The following is a 12,865-nucleotide window of genomic DNA, read 5'->3' as shown; positions in this document are numbered from 1 at the left end:
TTGGAGCCTTTTTTCAAATTGACTGAATATTCTAAAGCCCTCCCCACCATCCACTTGTTAGGAAGTTATGTACCCCATCTCTATTTTTTAGTAGCTGCTATAAAAATCACAGCATCTACCCAACTTTTTCACTGTCTGAAGATAATCCATACCTTTAGCCTCCTCTAATATAAGGATCTTAGAAGATTTTAATTTCTCTTCTTTGTTTTATTTTAAAAGATTTTATTTATTTATTCATGCAAGACACACAGAGAGAGTAGAGATATAGGCAGAGGAAGAAGCAGACTCCCCACAAGGAGCCTGATGTGGGCCTTGATCCCATGACCCTGGGGTCACAACCTGAACCAAAGGCAGACACTCAACCACTGAGCCATCCAGATGTCCCAAGATTTTAATTCATTAATTTCATTTTTTATCTCCTAATTGAGATATATATCTCCTATATTATGTAATGTATATGTAAATAATATAGTCATTTTTATGCTATCACGTTTCACTTATCCCTGCAAGATATTATTATTAATGTTTTATATAGTTAACCTTCATTTGTTATGCTAAGCTAAACAAATCAATCAGAGAAAGATCATTATATGGTTTAACTCATATGTGAAATTTAAGAAACAAAACAAAGGATCATAGAGGAACAGAGGGAAAAATAAAATAAGACAAAATCAGAGAGGGAGACAAACCTTAAGAGACTATTAACTATAGAAAACAAACTGGGGTTGCTGGAGGGGCAGTGGGTGGGGGGATGGGGTACGTGAGTGATGGACATTAAGGCATATGATGTAATGAGCACTGGGTGTTACATGCAACTGATAAATAACTGAACTCTATATCTGAAACCTGTAAGACACTATGTTAATTGAATTTTAATAAAATAAGATAATTTTAAAAAACCCATTCATTTGGATTTACCAGTATATAGTGCCACCCTTGGCTTTGGGCACCTGGGGCCTCTGGCCTCTGTCTCATGCTTTAGAAGTGCCCTCTCTGGCCCTTCCCTAATCATACCCCTCACTCCAAGGGTGAGAAGTGTGTGACATAAAGAAATGATGCCCACCTGGAACCTGCCTTACTCTTCCCCCAACCCATGTTCCTAGATCTTGCTGTGGGAACCTGGGACCCTGGAATTCCCTATCCAGTCATTGTGTGCCTATTTCCAGGACCCAAGCAGGCCTCTTCTCCTGGGCAAGTCATGTTGCAGATGTCCATACCTTTAGACTTAAGGGATGACCAAGGGGTAGCTGCTTACAGGGAGAGAGAGGAGTTTGGATGTACAGGCTGGGGTGTCCACATACATGTGCACAAACCTCTTATATTTTGAGATGGAGCCTTAGTGGAAGAATAAGGGCAAATTGGACCTTCTTTTATTTATTTATTTAATTTCAAAAACTTTTTTAAAAGTAAGCTCTACGCACAATGTGGGGCTTGAACTCAACAACCTCAAGATCTAGAGTCACATGCTCCACTGACTGAGCCAGCCAGGCACCCCTCGACCTCCTTTTAAACTCTTGACCTGTTTATCACAAGTGTTCAGAATGGGCCTACTCATATGCTAACCATTTTCTGTGTTCTTCATTCCTTGTTGCATCTCAGATCTTACATCTTTTGCCTGAGTGCATCTTTCAGGATTTGTTTCAGGGAGTATTTGCAGGTAGTGAACAATATCCTAGTTTCTGTCTGGCTTCTGACTTCCATTATTTCTTCTGAAAAGATTACATGCTCCTTTGAAGGCTAACTGCCTCGTTTTCTCTGGCCACTTATAAGGTTTTTTCTTCGTCTTTGGTTTTCTTTAGTTTCGCTATTTTGTGTCTAGGTGTAGATTTCCTTTTATTTCTTGTAAAGATTCTTTAGACTTCTTGAATCTGTGGATGGATGTTTTTCACCAGTTTGGGGTCATTCAATCATTATAGTTTCAAACATTGACTTTACCCTCCTTTTTGAATTTTTAATAAAAATATTTTATTATTTGATGGAGAGAGAGAGAGAGCACAAGCAGGGGGTAATGGGAGAGGTAGAAGCAGGCAACCCACTGAGCAGGGAGCCTGATGCAGGGCTCCATCCCAGCCCCTGGGATCATGACCCAAGCTAAAGGCAGATGTTTAACCAACTCTTTTTTGAATTTTAAGTGTATGTTAGACCTTGCATTTTTTTTCTCCATGTCTCTGAACTTTTGTATTTCATATCTGGAACTCAGGTTTGCCCATAACCTCTGGCATAAATGGTTTGTTTCTATTACCTCTCTGAGTTCCTGTTTTCACTTCACCTTTGGCCTGGGGATTCTTTTCTATCTTGTCAGCTCTTTGATTTATTTAAGAAAATGATCTTAATATTTCATTTGTAATTTTTTATTGTCTTCAGCAGAATGTTTGGTCTAAATAACTGAACCCAACATATTCTTGGAACATGGAAGAAATTTTTTTTTCTGAGGTATTTGCTGTATCAGGGTCTTTTAGAAGAGTTCAAATAAAATTTAATTATGCTATTTTTTCTTTTTAAAGATTTTATTTATTTATTCATGAGAGACAGAGAGAGGGGGGGGGAGAGAGAGGCAGGGAGAGAGGCAGAGACACAGGCAGAGGGAGAAGCAGGCTCCAAACAGGAAGCCCGATGTGGGACTCGATCCCGGGACTCCAGGATCACACCCTGAGCCGAAGGCAGGTGCTAAACCGCTGAGCCATCCAGGGATCCCCTAATTATGCTTTTACTAACAGTTTCTTGGTGCCTTTTTTAGAGTAGTTAAGCATATAACCAGAGACTCCAGGGAATAAAAAAAAGCAACCTTGAGATCTCTGACTTTGTTGACAGTTAAATGATCCAAGTCAATGGCTTTAATTGCACTGAGATCCTCTTCAGTACCTCCCTTTTAAATTTCCCCTTGTACAAGTCTGGTTAACCAATACTTATAACTCTGTAAATATGTCAAAGGCACAAAGTCTTCTAGGAGACTCAGGGAATAATTACCACACCTCTTGTTACTTAGGTCAAAAATATTGCTCATTGCATATATCATAGCCACCATGGTATAATCAAATATACCATGGTATACCAGTCAACCAGAGGTAATAGAGTATTCCCCTTACCCAGACCTACCCTAAGGTGGTATCAAGCTATTACCCCACACACACACTTTTAAATCTTCTTCTTCAATTAGATAGATAAATTTATCATTTATTGCCATTCAGGGTTACACTGATGACATACTTTAAAATATGTCTTTGAAAATATGATGAGTGATAGTATTTTTAAAGAAATTGAAGAGATCTAGAAGAATTTCTTGGAGGATTACAAGCAGGGCCATGGTATACCAGTCATGTTGCTTGTGTACCGTACAACCCCAGGGGCTGCCATTCACATCAGTTTCCACAACCATTAAAGGGGGCCTGGGACCAAGGTGAAGCTTGGATAATCTTTTATGAGTGATTGTCTAGTGGCAAGGTCTAGATTTTACCATTTAAATGCCAGCAGATAGTTTTCTTTGCAATTGATGTGATCTTACCAGCCATCTTTAGCACCATGAAAATTTGCTAAGCATCAGTGGCTGTTTAAATCATCTTTCTTGGTGATCCGGATAGCATTGAGCTAACCCAACTTAAAATTTTTTTTAATTAATTAATTAATTAGTTTATGATAGTCACACAGAGAGAGAGAGGCAGAGACACAGGCAGAGGGAGAAGCAGGCTCCATGCACCGGGAGCCCGATGTGGGATTCGATCCCGGGTCTCCAGGATCGCACCCTGAGCCAAAGGCAGGCGCTAAACTGCTGCACCACCCAGGGATCCGAGCAAACCCAACTTAAACCACAAGCTGAAGAAAAGTTCTAGCTCAAAAAGATAGAAATGACTTTCACATATGATGAATAAGGCTTTCAAAATCCATAGATTTCCCTCTTTGATCAATGATCCTAGGACTTTATGGCTTAACAGGGTGTTCTCTAGCTTATAAGAAGGCAGTAGGAGCTGCATTATTTTAAATACCATAGAACTTCTATTAGGAAATGTATATTCAGTCTTGAGGAAAGATATTTCAGGCTTGACCATTGAAAGCAGTTTTTTCAGTGGTGTCTGGTCTGTATTAAGTCCTTGATCCATACTCTTTTTTCAAGATGGTTGCTGGAATCACCCCTCATTCTGGCCTTTCCTGCTCTCATCTGAGAGTTGAGTACAAGCTCTCTTCAGTGAAAAGGCTCACGCCTTTATTTTGATCAGAGGCCCAAGTTACAGCACATAATAACCAGTCACTGTGTACCATGACTAATTTAACTTTGACCCTATCTTATATACTACTTAGGAGGTCCTGCCCTAGGAGTTGGCAAAGCTCAAGAATGAGTTTGCAGAAATTTTGAAATTATATAACAGAATTTTGAATTTGTCGATTCATTTCACCTGATGGACTCAGAAGTTTACTTCCAAGGAGATACCTTCTCAGGAGGCCAGTACTGTGGCCTGGTAGAAAGAGTAGGAGTCCCACCAAATAGCCACATGGCCTTGACCCATCTCCCAGAGCATATTGGGCTTCTTCCTTCATATGTAGAATAAGTGTATGAGGCTAGGTGAATTCTGAATTCCTTTCCAAAAATAAAACTGCCCTGATACTCTTTCCAGAACGAAAATTAGGTACTTGCATAGTATATCTTCTAAGTCTGTTTTACAAATTCTAGGTAGAATTGAGCCAAGGCATTTGTATAGGAGAGAATTTTTTGGTAGAGGTTTGATTCACAAACTATAGATTAAAAAAATAATAATAGCAGTGCTTTTGGAGGGGGAACTGAGTTGAGAAATAAAAAAACAGATTAATTTTTAAACTTTTATTTTATTTTTATAAATTTTTTATTTTTAAACTTTTAAATGAAACTTTTTGTGACACACGCTTAAGTGTACATGTCAATGAGTTTCAGGAACTGAACACACCCATGTAATCAGCACACAGAATTTACCTGTACCTCAGAAACCCCTTCATGCCCACTTCTAATTATTATTACCCGCATCCCCTTCAAGGATAACCACCCTACCTGCTCTTTGCTCCATCGATTAGTTTTGCCTGCTTTTGTATCTCATATGAATGGAATTCTGTACAATATGCATTCTTTCATGTCAGGCTTTTTAATCTAACTTTATATCTCTGAGATTCATCAATATTGTGTGTAGCTGTAGCAGACACTTACATTTTCCTCTAGAGAGACATTGCTACATCTTTGCATTCTGGTTTGAGTGACTCATTTGGGAGGGTCAATAATATGCCATTATGAACAGAGGATAAAAGTGCTGAAGTGGAGAGTCAAACCAGAGGCATTTTACAACTTATTAACACAGTGTATTATTAATGGATAATATAGTTTATTGATTTAAAAAAATGTGAGTCCTCTTTGAAAGGAGAAGGACTTGCCTCTTGTCTAAGGCCTTATCATGCCATTTCCAAGGAAAGAATTACCTCCCTGGTTCTGGTGATGGCTATGAAGTTACAGGATCCTTAAAGATTACAGCTTTGGGTACCTGGGTGGCTCAGTCAGTCAAGCATCTGCCTTTGGGTCAGGTCATGGTCCTGAGGTCCTGAGATTGAGTTTTGCATTGAGATCTGCATCGCTCTGCATCTGCATTGCATTGCTCTGCATAGGGCTCTTTGCTCAGTGGGGAGTCTGCTTCTCCCTCTCCCTTTCCCCTTCCTGCTCATGCGCGCGTGCTCTCTCTCTCTCTTTCTCTTTTCCCCTGTCAAATTAATAAATAAAATCTTAAAGAAAAAAAAAAGGTTGCCAGCTTTTCCCTGAGGCTGAGAAATTGTTTTTTACCCCCGTCTTTCCATGCCCTCGTCTCCGTAACCCTGCCCTGTTTTACCCTGCACGAGCTAGGTGCAAAGTAGGCCCCTGCCGGCCGAATGAGTGAGGAGGCCCGCTAGCATTTTTTTTTAAATTGGAGTTCAATTTGCCAACATATAGCATAACACGCAGTGCTCATCCCGCCAAGTGCCCCCCTCAGTGTCCGTCACCCAGTCACCCCCACCCCCCGCCCTCCTCCCCTTCCCCCACCCCTAGTTCGTTTCCCAGAGTTAGGAGTCTGTCATGTTCTGTCTCCCTCTCTGATAGTTCCTGCTCATTTTTTTCTCTTTTCCCCTTTATTCCCTTTCACTATTTTTTATATTCCCCAAATGAATGAGAACATATAATGTTTGTCCTTCTCCGACTGACTTACTTCACTCAGCATCATACCCTCCAGTTCCATCCACGTCGACGCAGATGGTGGGCATTCGTCGTTTCTAATGGCTGAGGAATATCATTCTTAGCGGCCTCACGGGGCTTCCTTAGCGCAGCGACACAGCGGGGCTGGCGCCGTGGTCGCAGTTTGCTAGATGGGGAAGCCTGGCCCCGGAGAGTAACCTGCCCAGAGTCCCTCAGACGTCGCAGGCCAGAGCCACAGCCTTGGATCTCGCGCCCTTTAGCGTTCCCCGCCGGCGGTGGGCGCCTGGACCCGAGGCCGCCGGAAGCTGCGGTGGCGGCCGGGCTCCCGGGCGCGCTGTGGGAGCGAGTGCCGTCCGCTGGGTCCCGGCCCTTGCCCCGCGCCCTGCGCAGGCAGCCTGGCGGGGGGCTCTCACTTCCCCGAGCCCGTGCCCGAGCCCGCGCAGGCTGCGACTTCCGGCGGGCCTCTTCCGCCTCAGCACCCCGCGCCCGCCTCGCCTCGGCTGCTGGTGCTGCCCGCCCGCCGCCCGCCGCCCGCCGCCCGCCGCCCGCCGCCCGCCGCCCGCTGCCTGCCCGGCTTCCCCGTCAGCCCCTCATCGTGCGAGACGCAGCCCAGCACAGGATTTGCGAGTCTTGCTGCGTGCCAGGCCCCCTCCAGAAATTTCCTTAATTGCCCCTCAGTAAATATTTGCTGAGTGAATGAATCCGCGAATGGTAAATGAGGCTCTTAGAGATTCAGTTTGTCTTTTGTTTTTAAAGATTTTTTTTATTATTATTAATTCGTGAGAGACACAGGCAGAGAGAGAAGCAGGCTCCAGGCAGGGAGCCCGACGCGGGACTCGATCCTGGGACTCCAGGATCACGCCCTGGGCTGAAGGCGGTGCTAAACTGCTGAGCCACCCGGGCTGCCCTTAAATTCAGTTTTGATACGAACTTTGCTTTTTAAAAAATGTTAACTCTGTCCTGATTACTAAAGATGCAAGCAATGATGATGAACTTGTATGTAATAAAGAGGAAATCCTTTTACAGTATAAGACATAAATAGAAGAAAACAGGATTCTCTGACCCCTTCTGAATTTTTTTAAAAGATTTTATTTATCTATTCATGAGAGACACAGAGAGAGAGAGAGAGGCAGAGACACAGGCAGAGGGAGAAGCAGGCTCCATGCAGGGAGCCTGACGTGGGACTTGATCCTGGGACCCCGGGATCACGCCCTGAGTCAAACCGCTGAGCCACCCAGGCGTCCCATCCCTTCTGATTCTTAGCATAGTTTTCAACCAGGCTTTATATAGTGGTGATAATTATATATGCGGCGATTTGCGTTTTAAATTTCTTCTCTTGATAGTTTGCATGTATTGATGTTTTCAATAACCAAGGGACCACCTTGCTTATCTTTTTAAAAAATTTTAAGTGAAGTATAGTTGACATACAATATTATATTAGTTTCAGGTGTACAACAAAGTAATTTGACCATTCTGTACATTACCAAATGCTCACCACACTAAGTGTAGTTACCATTTGACATCATACAAGTTTATTACAATATTACTGTATTTTTTTAAATTTTTTTATTGGAGTTCAATTTGCCAACATATAGCATAACACCCAGTGCTCATCCCGCCAAGTGCCCCCCTCAGTGTCCGTCACCCAGTCACCACAACCCCCCGCCCACTTCCCCTTCCACTACCCCTTGTTTGTTTCCCAGAGTTAGGAGTCTCATGTTTTGTCACCCTCACTGAAATTTTCACTCATTTTCTCTCCTTCCCTTTATTCCCTTTCACTAATTTTTATATTCCCCAAATGAATGAGACCATATAATGTTTGTCCTTTACTGACTGTATTTTTTATACTGCACTTCTCATCCCCGTGACTTGTTTATTTTATAATTGGAAGTTTGTCCTTCTTAATCCTCTTCACCTATTTTGCCTGTCCCCTCTGGCAACCACTAGTTTGTTGTTTGTATTTATGAGTCTGTTTCTGGTTGTTGTTTTTTTAAAATAGCTTTTAATGTAATATGATATCCCACTGGGTGGTCCTTCCATAATAAACATAGGTTTTGCTTTTAGTAGCCAGTGCCCCATCTGGGATTGCCAGTTCTCTGGAACCAGAGTAATTTAAAGGAAGCAGGATTGCAGGTTGCCTTGGTTAAGTAACTGATCTCTTGGGCATTGCTGTGTTGTGATTATGGCATGCTCTGATGATATGTTTTCCCCTTACTTTATTCCAGGATGTTTTTCTCTGGCAGGCAGTGGGGCCATGTTGGCAGACTTGAAGAAATTTTACTGATGTTCAAGATATTTCTAATTATCATTTGTCTTCATGTTGTTCTGGTTGCATCCTTGGAAGGTAAGGTGCCTGGGTTTTTTTTTTTTTTCATTTTTTTCCCTATTTTATCTCTGTGTATGTGTATTCATTTACGATTTTTTTTACGATAAAATAAACATAACATAAAGTTTACCATTTTAACCATTGAACCCCTGGCATTAAATATATTCCCAATTTTGTGCACCCATCACCACTATCCATGTTTAGAACTTTTGCATCATCTCAAATAGAAACTCTATACATCTTAAACAGTAGCTCCCCATTCCTGCCCCTTCCCAGTCCCTGGTACTCTCCATTCTTTCTAGTTCTATAAATTTGCCCTTCCAGGTACCTCAGATAAGTAGAATCATAAAGTATTTGTCATTTTGTGCCTGGCTTCTTTCACTTAGATTGCTTTCAAGGTTCATCCATGGTATATAGTATGTATTAGCATTCCACTCCTTTTAAGGCTTAATAATAATCCATTGTGTATATATACCACATTTTGTTTATCTATTCAGTGTTGATAGACATTTGGGGTATCTCCACCTTTCAGCTATTGTAAATAATGCTGCTATGGATATTGGTGTACAAGTTTGAGTTCATGCTTTCAGTTCTTTTGGGTACATATACCTGGGAGTGGAATTGCTAGATGATAACTTCTTGAGGATCTGCCACACTGTTTCCCACAGTGGCAGCACCATTTTACATCCTACCAGCAGAGCACAAGGATTCCAGTTTCTGGGATCCCTGGGTGGTGCAGTGGTTTGGCGCCTGCCTTTGGCCCAGGGCGCGATCCTGGAGACCCGGGATCGAATCCCACATCGGGCTCCTGGTGCATGGAGCCTGCTTCTCCCTCTGCCTGTGTCTCTGCCTCTCTCTCTCTCTGTGACTATCATAAATAAATAAAAATTAAAAAAAAAGGATTCCAGTTTCTCTCTCCTCCCCAGCACTATGATTTTCTGTTATTTTGATAATGGGCATGAAAGGGTACCTCATTGTGGTTTCGATTTGCATTTCTTTAATTATTAGTGATGTGGAACATTTTTCATGGGCTTATTGGACACAATGTCTGTTTTTTAGAGAAATGTTTATTCAAACCTTTGGCCCATTTTTGAATTGGGTTGTTTGGGTGTTTTTGTTGTTGTTGAGTTTAAGAGTTCTTTATATATTCTGGATATTAAATTCTTTACCAGATAATATGATTTGCAAATATTGTCTCCAATTCTGTATTGTCTTTTCATTCTCTTAATAGTGTGCTTTGATGCACCAAAGTTTTTATTTTTGATGAAATCCAATTTATCTGTTTTTACTTTTTTGCCTGTGCTTTTGCTGTCTTATCCAAGAAATCACTGCCAAATCTGATGTCATGAAGATTTCTCCTACATTTTCTTCAGAATTCTAGACTTTTAGCTCTTGTGTTTAGGTGCTTTGATCTGTTTTTAGTTCATTTTTGTATATGTGTGAGGCAAGGACCCAGCATCATTCTTTTGTGTGTTGACATCTGCTTTTCACAGTGTTATTTGTTGAAAGGACTGTCTTTCCCCTTTGGATGGATGGTCTTGGCACCTTTGTCAGAAATCAATTGACCACATATGTGAGGGTCTATTTTTTGGTGTTCGTTTTTAGAAGTATATACTTGAAGGCACTTCTGCATGGAAATGTTAAAGGAGGTAGAGAATCAGCCAAATGAAGCATCATGGTTTTCAGAAGAGAGGGTCTTTAGAATGAAACCAGGAGAAACGTTACCTAAGGAAGGCAGCAAAAAGGTCAGAAATCCTGGATGCAGCATCTGTAGGTACCACAGCCCAGAAAATACAATGCTATGTAAATAGAATTCTTGCCAGCAATTTTTTATAAAGATTTTATTTATTTATTTGAGAGAGAGAGAGCGCACAAGCAGAAGCAGGGGGAGGAGCAGAGGGAAAATCAGACTCCCTGCTGAGCAGGGAGCCTGACTTGGGGCTCCATCCCAGGACTCTGGGATCATGATCTGAGCTGAATACAGATGTTTAACTGACTGAGCCACCCAGGTGCCCCAGGAATGTTATTAAAAAGAATTATTAAGGGCACACAGAGAAATACCTTTCTTACTCAGAGGAGAGGGGCAGGATCAAGGAATCTTCATTGGAGAAAGCAAGTATCTACGAGCAGCAAACACTGACATGTAAACAAAACACCTACACAGCATACACACACGCAAACTAAATGGTAAACCTCCCAACAGGCTAAAACACAATTGACAATACTTCAAAAAGCAGGCCCTGGGACATGTCAAAAAGCCACAATACTTTACAAAAAGAAACAGTAAGAGCTAAACGTATACTGACTGCTTACAATGTTCTGGATCCTGTGTCTCCCCCGCCCCCCGCCCCCCGCCGTGCTTTATACCTACTCACTCTCTTTAGCTTCTCAACCACATCTATGAAGGAGAGATCCTAGTGTTAGCCCCATTTCCCAAATCAAGAAACTGAGTCTCAGAGAGATAGTAAGTTGTTCGAGGAAGTGGCTGACTGAGATTTGTGGCCAGCTCTGAATTTTGTGCTCATAATCAGAAAACCAGAGTTCTCAAACTCTGAAAACATCAGTTCTTAAAATATCAGAATCCCCTGGAGTATTTGTTAAAACATAGATTTCTGGGTCCCTCCCCCAGCGTCTTTGATTCAGTAGGTATAGGGCCGGACCTGAGAATTGACATTTCTAACAAGCTCCCAGGTGATGTTGATGTGATTGGTTCAGAGACTACCCTTTGAGGAAGACTGCCTGTGGTCCTCAAAGACGTAAGCAAGCAGAGCAAACTCCTCCAGATAAATATCACGGGGTGCAAATTCTGTTGTGGTATTGTGATGTCCATGTAAACTATGCTCGCACATCATCTTCTTGGGAGCATTAAAACATCACTGTGGGATTGGCAGAGCAGAAGTCCAATGTCCCCACTCTACTGATGAGTAAATGTCCCCAGGGATGTGATTGGTTGAGAAGTGGTGGAGCCAGACTAGATACTAGATCTTCAGTCTCACATTTCAGTGGTTTTTCCACCACAGGGGTAGATGAGGAAGGAAAGTGAAACATAAGGGGAAAACAGTCATCAAAACCAGAGCGGCTTGGTAGAAATAAGTCTTTTTGAAAAAGTGTATGTAAAAGTGATTAAAATGAGGCAGGTAAGGTGAGTAGGAAAGTGCATGCATGCCGAGGGCTCCCCATGTCTCTCTGACCAAGAAGGATCTATGCCTATATGACAGTGCGTGGAACAAGCCAGAAGTGCCAGGGAGCTAACCCTCCAAATTAGTGAGGGATGAGAGTTGGTGTTGACCTGTGCCAGCTTCCTTGTCCCTTGCTGAGATGATGCTGAGCTGTGTGCTACACACCTAGTAGATTGTTGGATTGTGTCCTACCTCTATAAAACCTGCCCTGATCTCTTCAGAAGAATTAAATCTCTCTCTCTAGTGCTTCTTTTTCTCTTTAGCCATATCTTTTCATACTTTTCACTTATATTACAGCATTAGGTACGTCCTTTGCATCACGAGTCCTTTTCTTGCATTGTCAGTGCCAGGTGAGAGAGGAAGAGGAGGTTTTGGTGGGGCGGGTGGGAAATGAATGGGAGGAAATGTAATGAGGATGGAGGACTTGCTCTGGGCCAGGCCCTGGTGGATACTTTATGTATATCATCTCATTTAATCCTCACAAACACTCATCATGGATAACTTTTAGTCTCAGTTTGCAGATGAAGAAACTGAGTGTCAGAGAGATTAAGTAATTTGCATAGGGACTCCTAGCTCAGAGGATTCCCCATTAGACTCTGTAGCTGGTACTGTTCATACTCCACGAGGCTGCCTTGAAAGTGTCTGAAGCCTGAATATACGTGTCACTGAGGTGTGGAGGGAAGATGGAGAGAGAGCCGGGGTAAGCTGCCGGAGAGCAGCCATTTACCCTGGCTCTGGGGGATCTGGACTACAAACACAGTAGCTTCACCCTGGAAGCCTGAGACATGACTCAGTAGATCTTGACAATAAGAAGAGGTAGGTCTGACACTCTCTTGTTAGGCCGCTGGCCAACAGAGAGAATCCTTAGACCTTAATCTCTCAGTTGTGTAATTTGGTGATGTGTGAGGGAATCATCCCTGGTCTACCCGAGGCCCACATGAGCTTTGATAGGTAACTATACTTCTCTAGCCTCCAGTTCTCCTGGGCTGTGCCAGTGCCTTTTTTTCTTTTTTCTTTTTTTGTCTTTGAAGGAGGTCTTCTTTTAGGTACAACTATTTTCCAGAGGATGAGATGACATAATAGTGGAAGATGGTTATAATTTCATCCTTGCAGAATTGTCTTCCCCATTTGGAAACAATTACACATTTGAGCCAGTTTGGTGAGCTCATGAGCTATAATCCCCAA

General features: G+C 42.3%; 1 protein-coding gene across 4 annotated transcripts in view; it reads left to right on the top strand.

The window, feature by feature from the left end:
- Positions 1–12,865, top strand: part of ADGRG2 (adhesion G protein-coupled receptor G2) — a 129,896-nt gene that overhangs the window by 51,947 nt on the left and 65,084 nt on the right. For all 4 annotated transcript variants that reach the window (XM_025438029.3, XM_025438027.3, XM_025438022.3 and 1 more), the window contains exon 3: positions 8,401–8,519. In XM_025438029.3, coding sequence (XP_025293814.1) covers positions 8,402–8,519 — 118 coding nt within the window. In that variant the 5' untranslated portion in view covers position 8,401. The remainder of the gene's footprint in view (positions 1–8,400; positions 8,520–12,865) is intronic.

Source organism: Canis lupus, chromosome X, assembly GCF_003254725.2.
Source record: "Canis lupus dingo isolate Sandy chromosome X, ASM325472v2, whole genome shotgun sequence".
NCBI classification, from domain to species: domain Eukaryota; kingdom Metazoa; phylum Chordata; class Mammalia; order Carnivora; family Canidae; genus Canis; species Canis lupus.
This window is presented reverse-complemented; position numbering and strand designations above follow the sequence as displayed.